The 17961-nt window shown below is 44.9% G+C and overlaps 1 protein-coding gene across 1 annotated transcript in view; it reads left to right on the top strand.

Moving 5' to 3' along the window:
- Positions 1-17961, top strand: part of LOC106584066 (kelch-like protein 32) — a 34402-nt gene extending 16441 nt beyond the window's left edge. The window contains exons 4-11 of the mRNA XM_014168905.2: positions 9903-10010; positions 11504-11602; positions 13056-13271; positions 15223-15949; positions 16041-16099; positions 16903-17095; positions 17448-17542; positions 17753-17961. Of these exons, the coding sequence (XP_014024380.1) occupies positions 9903-10010; positions 11504-11602; positions 13056-13271; positions 15223-15949; positions 16041-16099; positions 16903-17095; positions 17448-17542; positions 17753-17908 (1653 nt within the window). The 3' untranslated portion in view covers positions 17909-17961. The remainder of the gene's footprint in view (positions 1-9902; positions 10011-11503; positions 11603-13055; positions 13272-15222; positions 15950-16040; positions 16100-16902; positions 17096-17447; positions 17543-17752) is intronic.

The following is a 17961-nucleotide window of genomic DNA, read 5'->3' as shown; positions in this document are numbered from 1 at the left end:
GGGGGCCCTCATGCACGGCTTGGTGTTTTTGTCGAAGTATGTATAAAATGCATTGTGTTCGTCTGGTAGAGACGCATCGTTGGGCAGATCACTGCTGGTTCTTCCTTTGTAATCTGTAATGGACTGTAGCCCCTGCCACATGCGGTTGGCGTCGGAACCTGTGTAATAGGATTCCACCTTGTTTTTATTTCGTCCTTTTGCTTGTTTGATGGTTCTGTGGAGGTCGTAGCAGGATTTCTTGTCCTCAGCCGTAGTCTCTGGGTTGGCTGCGATAGACCTGTGTGTGGTAGCCCTGTCCTTTAATTTAGCTGCAACCTTGGTGTTAATCTAGGGCTTTTGATCTTCACTGTGGGGACATCGGTGATGCATTTCCTAATGAAGCCGGTGGCGGAGGTGGTTAGTTGTCGATGCTATCTGCGGAGTCCGGGTACAGTCAGCGCTAGCAAAGCAGTCCTGTAGCATAGCCTCTGATTCAGAGGACCATTTATCTACGGAGCACGTCACGGGTACTTCCTGTTTGAGCTTATGCTTGTAGGCAGGAGTATAGAGTCATGATCTGATTGCCGAACGAGGGATGAGGGAGGACCTTGTATGCTTGCTTGTGAGTAGAGTAACAGTGGTCTAGGACTTTATCAGCCCTAGTGGCAAAGGAGACATGTTGATGGAAGTTGGGTATTACGTGTCTTAATGACACAGAATTAAAATCACCGGCAACCAAAAAAGCAGCTTCCAGGTTCATGGTTTTCTGCTTGTTTATAGCCTTGTACAGTTTAAGTGCCAGCTTGTTGTTTTTCTTGTCCTGAGGTGGAATATATACAGCAGTCATGATAAGAGCTGAAAGCTCTCTCAGGTGATAGAAGACATTTTAACCATCAGGTATTTTAAGACAGGTGAACAATGCGTCAAGACTTCCACTGGGCTAGAGTCAGCACACCATTTGCTGTTGATGAAGAGTCATACCCTCCCCCTCTAGGATTTCCCTAAATCCAATGTCCTGTCCGCACGGTGAATGGAGAATCCATCCATGGGTATCTTTTCCTGAAAGCCATGTTTCAGAAAAGCAGAGAATATTGCAGTTCGAGAGTCCTGTTGATATCAAATTCACGATTGGAGGTCATCCATGTTATTATCAAGTGTCTGGCCAATAAAATGGAGGGAAGAGGTGGCCGGTTATCCCTGCGCCTAAATCTTGCCAGGACTCCCCCTCTCCTGCAATCTGTTTCGCCGGCATTTTGCCTTGGGTAGCCCGAAAATTGGGTCGGAATTACACTAACAGCAGATGAGTCGAAGTTGAAGCCGGAATTGAGGTTAATAAATGCCAATCTGATGTTTTAAAATTCTTGTCGATCATAAGAACTCATAGTAGATACATTTCATCCAAAAAAATAAAGATAAACGCCGAAAGAAGCAAAGTTGGGTCAGAACTCGAAAGACGGCCGCCTTACAGTATGACGCCATCTTCTGTGCCAGTATGTAATGCCAGTGTAATGTGCACATCTGGCTTCAGAGGACATGGAACATATACAGTATAGTCCGCATGCACAGTGTATCTGCACATACACTATATATACAAAAGTATGTGGACACCCCTTCAAATGAGTGGATTCGGCTATTTCAGCCACAACCGTTGCTGACAGGTCTATAAAATCGAGCACACAGCCATGCAATCTCCATAGACAGACATTGGCAGTAGAATAGCCTTACTGAAGAGCTCAGTGACTGTCAACGTGGCACCGTCATAGGATGCCACCTTTCCAACAAGTCAGTTCGTCAAATGTCTACCCTGCTTGAGCTGTCCCGGTCAACTGTAAGTGCTGTTATTGTGAAGTGGAAAAACGTCTAGGCGCAACAGTGGCTCAGCCGCGAAGTGGTAGGCCACACAAGCTCACAGAACGGGACAGCCGAGTGCTGACCGCCTAGGTGTCCACATACTTTTGGTCATGTAGTGTATTTTAGTCAATCAAGCAAACCAGCTTCATGAGGTAGTCACCTGGAATGCATTTCAATTAAAAGGTGTGCCTTGTTAAAAGTTTTTATTTGTGGAATTTCTTTCCTTCTTAATGCATTTGAGACAATCAGTTGTGTTGTAGATAGCCCTACATGGTAAAATAATAGCTCAAATAAGCAAAGAGAAATGACCGTCCATCATTACTTTAAGACATGAAGGTCAGTCAATCCGGAAAATTCCAAAAACGTATTAATGTTTCTTCAAGTGCAGTTGCAAAAACCATGAAGCGCTATGATGAAACTGTCTCTCATGAGGACCGTCACAGGAAAGGAAGACCCAGAGTTGCCTCTGCTGCAGAGGATAAATTCATTAGAGTTACCAGCCTCAGAAATTGCAGCCCACAAATGATTCACAGAGTTCATGTAACAGACACATCTCAACATCAACTGTTCAGAGGAGACAGCGTGAATCAGGCCTTAATGGTCAAAATGCTGCAAAGAAACCATTACTAAAGGGCACCAATAAGAAGAATAGACTTGCTTGGGCCAAGAAACATGAGCAATGGACATTAGACCAGTGGCTTTTTTGAAGAATATAAAATATATTTTGATTTGTTTAACACTTTTTTTGGTTACTACATGATTCCATATGTGTTATTTCATAGTTTTGATGTCTTTACTATTGTTCTACAATGTAAAAGTTCAAACTTTTGACTGGTACTGTATATTTTTTAAATGGTCTGAGAAGAACAACAATGCATTGGCAGGGCAATTCAAGCAAAGCCAATATGCAGTGATAATGTTTTGGGCCTATAGCCTACTGCGAAAACCTCATTATGAGGGAACTGTTTTGAATAGATCCATATTGAAAATCACATTTGCCGTTTTACATGTTAATAAATAAATAATTATCCCCATGTGAAAATCTTAGGGCTGGCCCCATTTAGTTGTTTGGTCGATAGGCTGTTGGTCGACCGAGACATCTGAGACATGGGCGTCTGATTCGCCCATGTCTCAGTGGACTACTCCATTGCGGAGGCCACAGGGATGGCACAGTCCATCACTTCTAAGATGTGTATGGTTATATTATAAATAATGGTGCAACACTAATAAACCGAATATTATTTTATAGCGTGAGCTTTCTGCGGGCGTTGGATATGGTCGTTGTCCGTGGTTATGAAACATAATCTTCAGTGAATAGGTGGCTTTCCCTATGTTGCTATGTGCATAATAGCAAAATGAACCAGCATATTTGGATTGAGGACAATGGCGGAGGCATCAGCGTCAGAGACGAGGAAACAGCCCTTGCCTTAAACCCTATTCGTATGGGATTAGTTTTACTGGGGGTGGTCGGGTAATGTAATTATGCGCACAAGCACAAAACACCACATCTGTCATTTTTTTGGGTCAACAATAACTGATTTGATAAATTGAACGAAGTTGCTCTGCATAGCCTATATATGAAGGGCCTACATGTATCAACTTTCTCAGTGAATGCTTATGCTAATATATTTTTTTTGTGCGTATGAATTGAATAATGCATCAATTAAAAAATGTAGCGGCTATTTAATATCCTAATAATTATGCTGTTAATAGATCGCAAATCAGCATACAACTGACTTTAAACGTTTGGAAATGATAAGTTCACTTTCGCATCCTTAGCCTTAAAACGCATCTCAAGTGCAAGTGCACTATTTAGCTCACATCTGAAGGCTGGGGGGCATTTAGAACGTCTACTGGGGATCGCAAAAATATTCAAATGATTATCACATTTCCTCAATTCAAATATTTAGGAGACACTAGCCCAAAGATGGTTTGGTATGGTTTAGAAACTTGGGAACCAAGATCGAGTTATCACTGTAGCCCTGTTATTGCCTGGATTTGTTGAAATATCTTCGCCTAGAAAAAAAAAACTCCAGGTTATAATAATATGTAATGTCATTATCAATAGTAGGCTTTGTATAATAGCCTTGTATAACCACCATCGAGCTGTAGGACTAAGAGCAAGTCCTGTTTAGACGAAATACCATAACTTACTTACTCCTATGTTTCAATATATAGGCTACTGTATTAATCAATCAATCAGTCATTCGTTCATGCCATCACACAGCATCCGAGACATTCATGCTTTGAAATGCAATCAATCATTTTAGTTTTAATGATTAATAACAAAGGGAGCTTTGGATAATTAGCCTAAACAATAAATACATCGCAATTCACGAATGCATGCAACTGTTTTTAGTCTACTTTAATAAAGCTGCACATATGCCCAGGCCTTGAGCAGAGCAACAGGCCCAACCCCCACTAATACACCCGCCCAAGCTCCATCCTGTGAACTAAGAGGTATGTATCAGATGCTCAACATGCTCTGCTCACACCTACTGTAATGGTCCGAGCCTAAACCACATGAAAACAACACTAGGCACTATGGAACACAAAGCTTTTACTATCGCATCCTGGAATACACAAGGTCTGAGGTCATCTGCTTTTGGCCTAAAGAACAGGAGCCCAGACTTCATCAAAGAAAATGGAAATACAGACATTGTCATCCTACAAGAAACATGGTATTTTACATCTGGCTAGAAATGAATAAGGAAATTATCTCAGCAGAGAAAAATCTCCTTGTGTGCTACCTATATCCCCCCAATAGAATCCCCATACTTTAACGATGACAGCTTCTCCATCCAAGAGGGGGAGATAAACAATTTTCAGGCCCAGGGACATGTACTAGTCTGTGGCGACCTAAATGCTAGAACTGGACAAGAACCTGACACCCTCAACACACGGGGACAAACACCTCCCTCATATGCCCCCCTAGACACAACGACGACAACAAAAAATGGGTCACAACTCCTGCAGCTCTGTCGGACTCTGGGTATGTACATAGTCAATGGTAGGCTTCGAAGGGACTCCTATGGTAGGTACACATATAGCTCATCTCTTGGCAGTAGTACTGTAGACTACTTTATCACTGACCTCAGCCCAGAGTCTCTGACTGAACGCTCTCAGATCACAGCAAAATCACACTCTACTTGAACAGAGCTTTGTTCAATCATGGGGCATCAAAGCCAAAGGAACTGAATAATATTAAGAAATGCTATAGATGGAAGGAAAGTTAGGCAACAACAAATTCAATCCCTTCTAGACAATTTCCTGGACAAAATGTTTCACTGTAATAATGAAGGTCTAAACTTGGCAGTAGAAAATCTAAACAGTATGTTTGACCTCTGAGCTTCCCTATCAAATCTAAAAATGTCAAGCAGACAACCTAAGAAAATTAACAACAATGACAAATGATTTGATGAAGAATGCAAAATCCTAAAAAAGAAATTGAGAAACCTATCCAACCAAAACATAGAGACCCAGACACTACGCCTTCACTATGGTGAATCACTAAAACAATACAGAAATACACTAGGGAAAAAGAAGGAACAGCATGTCAGAAATCAGCTCGATGTAATTGAAGAATCCATATAATCTAACCACCTCTGGGAAAACTCTAAACAAAGAGTTATCTGTCTAAAATGGAGATGTATGGATAAACCACTTCTCCAATCTTTTTGGCTCTATAACAAAGAGCAACCATCAAAAACATATACATGAACAAATACAAATCTTAGAATCAACTATTAAAAACTACCAGAATCCACTGGATTCTCCAATTACATGTTATGAACTACAGGACAAAATACCCTCCAACCCAAAAAGTCCTGTGGGGTGGATGGTATCCTAAATGAAATGATAAAACATAGAGACCACAAATTCCAATTGCCTATACTTAAACTCTCTAACATCAGCCTCAGCTCTGGCATATTTCCCAATATTTGGAACCAAAGACTAATCATCCCAATCCATAAAGACAAATTTGACCCCAATAACTTCTGTGGGATATGCGTCAACAGCAACCTTGGGAAAATCCATTGCATTACATTAACAGCAGACTCGTACAATAAATACATCGCAATTCACGAATGCATGCAACTGTTTTTAGTCTACTTTAATAAAGCTGCACATATGCCTCAGTGAAAACAATGTAATAAGCAAATGTCAAATTGGCTTTTTGACTGTACAACAGACCACGTAGTCACCCTGTTCAACCTAATTGACAAACTAACAAAGCAAAACAAAGGCTACTCATGCTTTGTTGATTTCAAAAAAGCTTTAGACTCAATTTGGCACGAGGGCCTGCTACACAAATTGATGGAAAGTGGTGTTGGGGGAAAAACATACAACATTATAAAATCCATGAACACAAACAACATGTGTAAGGTTAAAATTGGCAAAAACCACACACATTTCTTTCCACAGGGCCGGGGGATGAGATAGGGATGCAGCTTAAGCCCACCCTCTTCAACATATATATCAACGAATTGGCGAGGGCACTAGTCTGCACCATCTGACCTCACCATACTAGAATCTGAAGTCAAATGTCTACTGTTTGCTGATGATCTGGTGCTTCTGTCCCCAACCAAGGAGGGCCTACAGCAGCACCTAGATCTTCTGCACAGATTCTGTCAGACCTGGGCCCTGACAGAAAATCTCAGTAAGACAAAAATAATAATGGTCTTCCAAAAAAGGTCCAGTTGCCAGGACCACGAATACAAATTCCATCTAGACACCGTTGCCCTAGAGCACACAAAAAACTATACATACCTCAGCCTAAACATCAGAGCCACAGGTAAGTTCCACAAAGCTGTGAATGATCTGAGATACAAGGCAAGAAGGGCCTTCTATGCCATCAAACAGAACATAAAATTTGACATACCAATTAGGCTAAAGATACTTGAATCAGTTATAGAACCCATTGCCCTTTATGGTTGAGAGGTCTGGGGTCCGCTCACCAACCAAGAATTCACAAAATGGGACGAACACCACAATGACACTCTGCATGCAGAATTCTGCAAAAAGATCCTCTGTATAACGTAAAACACCAAATAATGCATGCAGATCAGAATTAGGCCTATACCCGCTAATTATCAAAATCCAGAAAAGAGCTGTTCAATTCTACAACCACCTAAAAGGAAGCAATTCTCAAAACTTCCATAACAAAGCCATCACCTACAGAGAAATACACCTGGAGAAGAGTCCCCTAAGCAAGCTGGTCCTGGGGCTCTGTTCACAAACAGACCCTACAGAGAGCCCCGGGACAGCAACACAATTATACTCAACCAAATCATAAGAAAACGCATAGATTTGCACAAAATTAAATCAAATCAAATCAAACTTTGTCACATGTGCCGAATACAACAAGTGTAGAATGTACCTTGAAATGCTTACTTACAAGCCCTTAACTCTTCTTGAACTGCACTGTTGGTTAAGAAAATATTTACCATGTAGACTAAAATGAAAAGTAACATAATAACAATAACGAGGCTATATACAGGGGGCACCGGTACAGAGTCAATGTTTGGGGGTACAGGTTAGTTGAGGTAATTTGTACATGTAGATGGGGGTAAAGTGATCATGCATAGATAGCAGTGTACAAAAGGGAGGGGGGTCAATGTAAATTGTCCGGTGGCGATTTTATTAATTGTTCAGCAGTCTTACGGCTTGGGGGTAGAAGCTGTTGAGGCCTAGACTTGGCGCTCCGGTACCGCTTGCCGTGCGGTAGCAGAGAAAACAGTCTATAACTTGGGTGACTGAAGTCTCTGACAATTTTATGGGCTTTCCTCTGACACGCCTATTATATAGGTCCTGGATGACAGGAAGCTTGGCCCCAGTGATGTACTGGGCCATTCACACCACCCTCTGTAGCGCCTTAGTCAGATGCCAAGCAGTTGCTGTACCAGGCGGTGATGCAACCGGTCAGGATGCTTTCGATGGTGCAGCTGTAGAAACTTTTGAGGATCTGGAAACCCATGCCAAATCTTTTCTGTCTCCTGAGGGGGAAAAGGTTTTGTCGTGCCCTCTTCACGACTGTCTTGGTATGTTTGGACCATGATAGTTTGTTGGTGATGTGAACAACAAGGAACTTGAAACTCTCAACCCGATCCACTACAGCCCTGTCGATGTTAATGGGAGCCTGTTCAGCCCTCCTTTTCCTGTAGTCCACGATCAGCTCCTTTCTTTTGCTCACATTGAGGGAGAGGTTGTTGTCCTGGCACCACACTGCCAGTTCTCTGACCTTCTCCCTATAGGCCATCTCATCGTTGTCGGTGATCAGGCCTACCACTGTTGTGTCGTCAGCAAGCTTAATGATGGTGTTGGAGTCGTGTTTGCCACGCAGTTGTGGGTGAACAGGGAATACAGGAGGGTCTAAGTACACACCCCTGAGGGGCCCCAATGTTAAGGATTAGCGTGGCAGACGTGTTGTTGCCTACTCTTACCACCTGGGGGCGGCCCGTCAGGAAGTCCAGGATCCAGTTTGAGGGAGGTGTTTAGTCCCAGAGTCCTTAGCTTAGTGATGAGCTTCGTGGGCACTATGGTGTTGAATGCTGAGCTGCAGTCAATGAACAGCATTCTCACATAGGTGTTCCTTTTGTCCAGGTTAGAAAGGGCAGTGTGGAGTGCGATTGAGATTACGTCATCTGTTGGGGCAGTATGTGAATTGGAGTGGGTCTAGGGTGTCCGGGAGGATGCTGTTAATGTGAGCCATGACCAGCCTTTCAAGCACTTCATAGCTACTGACATGAGTGCCACAGGGCGGTAATCATTTAGGCAGGTTACCTTCGCTTCCTTGGGCACAGGGACAATGGTGGTCTGCTTGAAACATGTTGGTATTACAGACTCGGTCAGAGTGAGGTTGAAAATGTCAGTGAAGACACTTGACAGTTGGTCCGCGCATGCTTTGAGTACACGTCCTGGTAATCCGTCTGGCCCAGCGGCTTTTGTAAATGAAAAGTGGTTGTCCCAATCCCTTATAGAGTAGAGACTGCGTTAGCTATGGAAACACAATTTACCTAGAACAACACTAGTGCTTACACCCAAAAAATACCAGTCCTAATGGAAAACAGGGGTAGGAGTATCCTCTGCTCTGAGGTTGTAGTGATGTGACTGTAGCCTGGTCCCAGATCTGTTTGTGCTATCATGTCAACTCCTTTGCATGACAAGGTGTGGCATGAAGGCGCAAACAAATTGGTACCCAGGCTAGTGTGATTTAGGAGTCCTTGATTATTTTTGTTGTGAATTAAAGACATGAGTAATCCATCACCCTGCCGCTTCCCCTGTTCCTCCATCCCTGATCAATGGCTCTGCCATCATCTCATACTGTGACACCAATCAATTGCTTTGATTGGAGAGCACACGGCATCAGGCACAGCACAGCAGGCTCAGGGCCAGGCGACTGCTCTCTCTGGGGCTTTGATTTCACTTTGTCTTTGTGTTTGTGTGTGTGTGTATTAATGCAGTGTTTCCCAGAAAAAGATCAGGACCAGGAAGTAACCAGTCTGTGTGTCGGATAGTGATAAATATAGCTTGGAAAATGGGTGTCAAAGAAACACATGATCTCTACGTAATCTCTATGTCCAATGAACTTGATAGGCCAAGAGTGAGCCTGCAACTGGAGGGTAGTTGCTGTGTGAAGTCATATGGTAGTCCTTGTGCTTTCAACCCCTTGGGGTCCTGTCGTGTCTGTCTGTCTGTCCTGATCAAGCAACAATAACTTCTGTTCTCTCTAAGACAATGGGCAATAAAGTATTCTTTTTTTTGGCCTGCAGAACAGATGGCTACATCGGTACACTAATACAGGACTAGTGAAGGCCCTGTACACTATTTTTCATATTTATTATTATTAGGATATCTCAGGGGGTGGTTCAGCACCCCTACTTCCCGCATCTATGAGGCTGTTTTTGTCATTCAGCTGTGCTGCAGCCTATTTATAGCTCAGGTGTGTGTGTGTGTGTGTGTGTGTGTGTGTGTGTGTGTGTGTGTGTGTGTGTGTGTGTGTGTGTGTGTGTGTGTGTGTGTGTGTGTGTCTCTCTCTCTGTCTGTCTCTTTCTGTCTGTGTGTGTTCTCAGGCCATGTTCAGTCTGTGCATGGTGGAGAGTGAGGCAGATGAGGTGATTCTTCAGGGAGTGACCAGTGTGGGACTGAAACATGCACTAGACTTCGCCTACACAGGACAGGTGAGTCTACAGTAGCACCTTCATCTACAGCTAGCCACCCCACCGGTGTCCTCACACAGGTACTGTACTGAACTGTACACACAAACATATCTCACAACTATCCAGGCTTACACTAACTAAGCGTGACAGTTTTCAGCTTTTCGTTAGCTGATTAAAGCTATAGCCCAGCCATACTCAACTGGCGGATCGCGGTCCGGCTACTTGACCCCTAGGGTTCCCCCATTGATTTTGTTGAGTCCCTCAGGTATCATATGAATGCACATAAAACATGACAAAATGTGTAGAATTGCAGGAAATTAGCTTTAAAATGCTGAAGTTTTCTCTCCGCCAAGGAAAGGGATGTGAACAGTTTGAGCATTTTGGGGTCATATGAGTCGCGATGTGGGGGTTTGCTACTATGCTGATAAATGACAATATCCATCCGGACCGTTGCCATCTAGTACATTTGTGTGACTGGACCTTCTGAAATAGTGGTTGAGTCCACCTGCTATAGTCTATACATGGATGTGATATTTAACCTGATCCTACAGTGTGCCAGTGACCCCCCCCCCCCCCACGCTTTCTCCTCCCTCTCTCGCTCTTCCCTATCTCTCTTCCCCTCCATCTTTCTCTCACTCTGCGGTGAGGAGTCAGGAGATCTATGCCCTGTGGCCCAGCAGTGAAAGGCTGGCTAGCTCATAATTATTCCTAATTGCATTTCCACAGTGGAAATGAGCAGGGGGAGTTGTGTTGATGTAGGTCAGCAGCCGGCTGCCGGTCCGTTTCTGTCTGCTGAGATGATGAGACGTGAGCAATATGCTCATTTCAGTAAACAACCACACAGCTCGTTGCTGGAATCCGCGGGCCACATGTCAGGGGCCATGGGGTTTAGCAGACATGCTGTTGCTATATAGTCTACGCTGAGAGGACGCACGCACGCATATTATAAATATTAGTCTTACTTTTTATTTGATGTTGCTAAAATCATGTATTTTGCATGGCAATTACATGGAAATGTGGTACGTATCACAGTTGTAAGAAGAATGACTGTGTGTGAATAACAATGTATAATACCACTCTAACTGCAATGTAATGACCCTTTAAATTCATGTTTTAGACACTGAATATAAAGTGGGACCAACACATGTAGTCTATTGAAGAACACACAGCGCAAATAATGCCTCTCAAATGCTTTCAGAAACACATGAGTGAAATCACATTAGTTAAAATGCTATTGCACACAAAAAACACGCCTGGCCTGAGACCACAGTCACACACCCACACACATGAATCAGCAGCATTCTATAAAGTGACCACTGGTCCCTGAGTGCTTCTGTCATTTGAATGCATCCCAAATGGCACCCTATTCCATACATAGCGCACTACTTTTGACCAGAACCCTATGGGCACTATATAGGGAATATGGTGTCATTTGGGATGGAACCTGTCTGTCTGGGGAGGTGAGCAGTGTGTGAGGTGGACAGGAAGTGGTCTCACTCAGGTCCTCTCCTCAGATAATGCTGGAACCAGGGGTGATTCAGGATGTTCTGTCGGCAGGAAGTCACCTTCAGCTGCTGGAGCTGCTCAGTCTTTGCTCACACTACCTCGTCCAGGTGAGGAGTCAAGACAGACATGGATGGAGACACACACACACACACACACACACACACACACACACACACACACACACACACACACACACATATATTACATACTCACACATAGTCATATACAGTAGTACAGTCAAATAAGCATATACGTATCACATACACACACCCGCACTGCAATTTCTTGTGTATATGGAGGGTCTACTCTCCATATGTTCAAGGTACTTCCTTTAGATCACACGACCACACATTAAACCCCCCTGTCACTGCCAGTAAGATGCATGGCAGTGGGCAAACCGTTACATCATGTTATGGTGAACAGTGCTCTCATACACCATCTGCTGGTAGAGAGAGAAATGAACACAATTGCACACCATTGATTTCACTGCACTGTCCCTATAGACATGCTCACTGTAAACACTGTATTATACAATTAAGATAGCAGTTAGATCACAGCTGAAGATGTAGAGAAAAGGTTAACATAAAATATAGCTTCACTAGCTTTCTATATGTGTTTTGTCTGTATGAAATTGGGTATTGAACAGGTTATTTTTGTGTGTGAGTGCTTGTTTGAGCTGATTTCTCAGAGCCATGCAGTATATTGCACATGGTTCTGCTTACTGCCAGCAGATGGCAGTCTTATTCCACTCTCGATCTCCATGTTCTATTCTCTAGCCTCCTCTCTTGTTCTCTCTCTTACTCTCTTACTCTGTGATCTGCTTGAATAACAACGTGGTCTCATCTCAATAGATTCAGTGGTATATAAAACTGCAGTTCCAAAACACCCCAAGGAAAGTGTGGGCCCAGAGTGCGTGCGTGCGTGCAGTGCGTGCATGCGTGAGAGGGATATTCAACTGTATGTCTGTGTGTGTGTTACTGTATGTATTAACTCAAACTCTACACCCCAACCGAGCACTCTGTTCTGCCACCTCTGGTCTCTTGGTCCTCCCACCACTACTGGAGGTTAGCTCCTGCTCAAACCTCTTCTCTGTCCAGGCACCCAAACGGCGGAACAAACTTCCACCTAACGTCAGGACAGCGGAGTCCCTGCTCATCTTCTGAAATGTTTTGAAACCCTTCCTCCTCAAAGAGTATCTTAAATATATCACACGGGAAACCCCCCAAAAAAAAAATGCTTTAGTAAAGAAATAAACAAAAACCGACGACTGTCAGTTGATACGAGGAAACAGTCGGTGGTTGTATTTGAAAAAAGTTTTATTAGAAAGTATGGATTTCAGCAAAATAAGGCCCGCTTTTACACAGGACAAACATATGTTTAAGAAAAGTGTCGACTGACAGTGACTCAATGTAGTCGGAGGTTCAGTCCGCCCACAGTCGTCGCTGCTCAACTCCATTGAGATGGTATATAATCGTGGCGTTTAGAAACTCTGCTACTATATGACTCGAATGTAAATGTATTTACCTTATGAGTCTGTACCTGCCGATGTGTCCACAACAGGAGCTGAACAGTGTTAACTACCTGGACCTGTACCGTGTAGCTGATCTGTTCCACCTCCCTGCTCTGGAGGAGGCTGTGGTCAGCTTCCTGGTAGAACACCTGTGTGAGCTGCAGCAGAGCCGCCAGGAGGAGGTGCTGCTGCTCCCCTACCGCCTCCTCAGGGAGGTGCTGAGGAGCGACCGGCTCACCTCCCTCAACGAGGAGGAGATCTGGCAGGTACACTGCACTGGCTCCTCACAGTCACACACACACACACACAATGGAAGGAACACACACATGTTCACAAATGCATGCACATATACAGACACGTGCATGTACACGCGTATACACACACAGACTATATATGCGCACCATAAACCCACACAGCCAGACCCACACAGACTTTGATATACTACATCACACAGTGTGTCATAAAACATCATCTGGTCAATTTTCATTGCCTGCACCAAAATACACTATTTATGTATAGGAGTGAATAGGAAAGGAAGGTGTGTGTGTGTGTGTATGTATATGTATGTATGTATGTATGTGTGTGTGTGTGTATATATATGTGTGTGTATGTATATATATATATATATATATATATATATATATATATATATATATATATATATATATATATATATATATATATATATATATATATATATATATATATATATATATATGTATATATGTGTGTGTATATATATATATATATATATATATATGTGTGTATATATATATATATATATATATATATATATATATATATATATATATATATGTATGTGGAGGGGGGGCTATGCGTTTTGACTGTTCATTTGCACCAATCAGGCCCCCCTCTCCACCTCTTCTCTCTCCCCCCTCTCTGATTAGGCCCTCCGCGGCTTCATCAGCGCCCCAATCCCCCAGCTGTCACTCCGGCCGCCCGTCTGATTGAAAACAATCAGGCCTCTGATGGCACAATTACCCTGACCCTTTAGCCAGGCGATGCTGCCATAATCAGACCCTGATTAGGCTGCTTTGGGCCTCCTTCACTCTGCCAAGAAGGTTAATTTGGGCATCCGCCCGAAAAAATGTGCGAGCGCCAATACACAGCCGATATAGTTTGCCCGTCAATCATCGTCACAGCGACTTCTCTCCGAGTCTCACGCTCTGCAAATCACATTTTCTTGGGTCTTTGTTTTTTTTCCCCTTCTTTTACGCGTTTGCCTTTCTCTGGCTGCTCTCTCCCTCTCTCTTTCTGTCTCTCTCTCTGAGTGGAGGGAGGGGAAGTTGATTTATTCTCTGCCCCGAGGAAGTTCTCTGATCCAGCGTGACCTTCACAGTCAGCCTACCGGAGCACACACCCCTCTGCCACTTCAGAGGTGGGAGGAGGAGGAGTAGAGGGAGAGAGCGGGAAAGAGAAAGAAAGAAGGACAGGAGTGTAGATAGCAAGACCGAGAATAGGACAAAGCAGACAGTGGAGGGGGGGGGGTGTAAATACTGTTGTGTTGGCATAATTTTAGGATGTATTTAAGAAGGAAGAGAAAAAGGAGTGGCATTGACAGTAGTAGGACAATATATACAGTGCATGTGTGATTGATGTGGGAATATGTCTGCGTCTATGTAAATGGTGTTTTGGTGTGCTGTTTGTACAGAATATGGTTTGAACGCATATACGAGCCAGTGTAATGTTTGAATAGGATTTCAGTGTGTATCCAGTGTGCCTGCGAGTCAGGAGGAGGTGCTGACAGTGAACCGCTCCAGCTCAGTAATCTTGCGGTGCTGTAATAAGTTCCCTGTCTCTGTACTGATTGTGTTAAAAGCCACTTTGTTTCCCTGATAATGGTATCAGTGATCTTCAGCCATCTCGCCCACATTCACACGCCACCACCGCAGCTAAACAGCCTCCGATTGCTCTCAAGTTCAATTAAATCCCCTCTCTGCTTCTCTCCTCTCCCGGTCCTCAACAAAAGAATGTACCGGTGGATATTCATGATGCTTGCACACAACACACTAGTATGTGTGTGCGTTTGTATAAGTGTGTGTGTGTGTGTGTGTGTGTGTGGCATTTTGTATAAGTGTGTTTGTGTATACAGTAACACACTCGTCTTGATCTTGCAACACTGCTCTGTAGGCATTTAGAATACTAATGAGTATGAATCGCTTCCCTCCATCTTCCTCTTCCCCCTCTCCTCTTTAGCTGGTGGTGTGCTGGTTAGAGCATGACTGTCGGTACCAGTACACAGAGGACCTGATACAGCACGTTCGTTATGGCCTTATGGATGTGGCCGCCCTGCACCACGTGGCACAGTGCCACCCGCTGGTCCAGTCCAGTGCCACCGCCGCCGCCCTAGTGGACGAGGCTCTAGAGTACCACCGTGCCACATACGCCCAACCCCTCCGCCAGACCGCCCACACCAAGCCCCGCTTCCAGTCTCTCACCCTCTACATCGCCGGCGGGCGCAAGCGCGAGGTGAGCCGCGTACGGGAGCTGCGCTACTTCAACCCGGCCGCCCAGGAGAACGTGCGCGTGGCCGGGTGCTCCAACTGGAGCGAGCTGGCACCCATGCCCGCCGGGCGCAGCCACCACTGCGTGGCCGTCATGGGTCACTTCCTGTTCGTGGCGGGCGGCGAGGTGGAGCATTCCACGGGGAGGACGTGTGCGGTGAGGACCGCCTGTCGGTACGACCCCCGGGGGAACCGCTGGACGGAGATAGCCTCCATGAAGGCGTGCAGGGAACACTTTGTCCTGGGGGCTCTGGGCCAGTACCTGTACGCGGTGGGGGGGAGGAATGAGCTGAGACAGGTGCTGCCCACCGTGGAACGCTACTGTCCAAAGAGGAACAAGTGGACCTTCGTCCAGTCCTTTGACCGCTCACTGTCCTGCCACGCCGGCTGTGTGGCTGACGACTTGCTCTGGGTCTCAGGTACACAAACACCCAGATGGAGAATAGAGCGTAACAGACTGAATACACACACACGCATGCCACCTGTGTGTAATGCTCTTCTCTGTTACAGGTGGAGTCACAAACACAGCTCAGTACCAGAATAGACTGATGGTGTACGACCCAGAACAGGTAACTGAAGAACAGGTAGTACAGAGAAATAAGCGAAAAGTAAGACAAATGCCATCAAAACATTTAAAACCATGGTTTCAGAACAGTTTGTGATAGCTGAGTAATAAGCTTGTTTACTGCAACAGGAGGATGTGTGTTTGTGTGCGCATGAGACAGAGAGCCCGCGCGCAAGGGGGAGAGCAATAGGGAGAGAAGGAGAGCAAGAGTGAGGAAGGAAGGGAGAGCAAGAGAGAGAGAGCGAGCGAGCGAGCAGGAGACCGAGAAAGTCTCATTTGTATTCACCGTAGAGCTACATTCACCTGCCAGTAACACCAACCCCCCCACCCACACTACCCTCAACAGATGGCCACCCGTCAGCTCCTACCAGACATACGCACACACACCCGGACACACGCCCACATACGCAATTGCGCGCCCACACACACAATTTCTCACGTACACACACAAACATGGTCACGTACGCTCACCCCCCTTTTCCCCCCCACACACACATACAAAACAACCAAAGACACCCTTAGTCAAATGTGCACAGTCGGATACATCCGTGTAAAATGGAGAGGGTGAAGTATATTATTAGGAATGTGGAGAAATCATTAGGAAAAATCATAGCCATGGTGTCACATTATTTATCCAGCACTGAACATGCATCAATTACCCAAGCAGGGATACGCTAAAATATTAAACATCTTCCCACCATCCTTTTTCCTCCCAACCTTCTCTTTCTCTCACTCTCTGCCCCTACCCCTCTCTCCTCCACCCCCCACCCCCCCCCCTCTCTCTCTCTCCCCCCCTCTCTCTGACAGAACCAGTGGCTGGCCCGCAGTCCCATGCTACAGAGGCGAGTGTACCATGTCATGGCCGTGGTGAGAAGGCAGCTGTATGTGCTGGGAGGAAATGACCTGGACTACAACAACGACCGCATCCTGGTCCGCCACATCGACTCCTATGACATAGACATGGACCAGTGGACCCGCTGCACCTTCAGCCTACTCACGGGTGGGTGGGCTGCACATACACACGCTCATGCATACGCATGGACGTGCACACACACACAGGCAGGCAGACAGGCAGGCAGGCAGACAGACAGACAGACAGACAGAGAGACAGACAGACAGACAGACAGACAGACACGTACTAGATAAGATCACTGTCCTCCTTTTTCCCTTGTGACTCTCCACCCCTCCCGACTTGATTCCCCGTGAAGTTGTCAAATAAGTTCAAGGTGAAGTCGGAAGTTATGTTCTGAACTTTCCCAACGCACCCTGTGTCTCAGATGACATTGAGTCATATGGCCTCTCTTTGGCACAGTGAATCATTGTTTTTGCTCTCTCCTCTCTATCGTCCGCAGGTCAGAATGAATCTGGAGTGGCAGTCCATGATGACCGAATCTATGTTGTCGGTGGATATTCTATTTGGACCAATGAGCCCCTAGCGTGTATTCAGGTGAGTGACCTTGACAGATTTAAGTAACCTGAAATATTTTTTTAATAAACTATGTTGTACATAAATCATTTATGCATCGTTTTTTTTAAGGTGTTTTGAATGCTCTTGTAATGCATTATGAGGAAAGAGGGTATTCATAGCAAATGTTACCTTACTAAAATCTCTTATTTCATGTATATGACATTTTTTATTTCACGTCCTGTTGTCCAGGTGTTGGACGTGAGCACGGAGGGGAAGGAGGAAGTGTTCTATGGACCAACTCTACCGTTCGCCTCCAATGGAATAGCAACGTGTTTCCTGCCTGCCCCATACTTCACCTGCCCCAACCTACAGACTCTACAAGTGCCCCATCACAGGATAGTCTAACACACTAATAGAGACTACAGTAAATGTCTACATAGATACATCATGCAAACAGC

This window comes from Salmo salar, chromosome ssa02 (genome assembly GCF_905237065.1).
Source record: "Salmo salar chromosome ssa02, Ssal_v3.1, whole genome shotgun sequence".
Classification (NCBI taxonomy): domain Eukaryota; kingdom Metazoa; phylum Chordata; class Actinopteri; order Salmoniformes; family Salmonidae; genus Salmo; species Salmo salar.
This window is presented reverse-complemented; position numbering and strand designations above follow the sequence as displayed.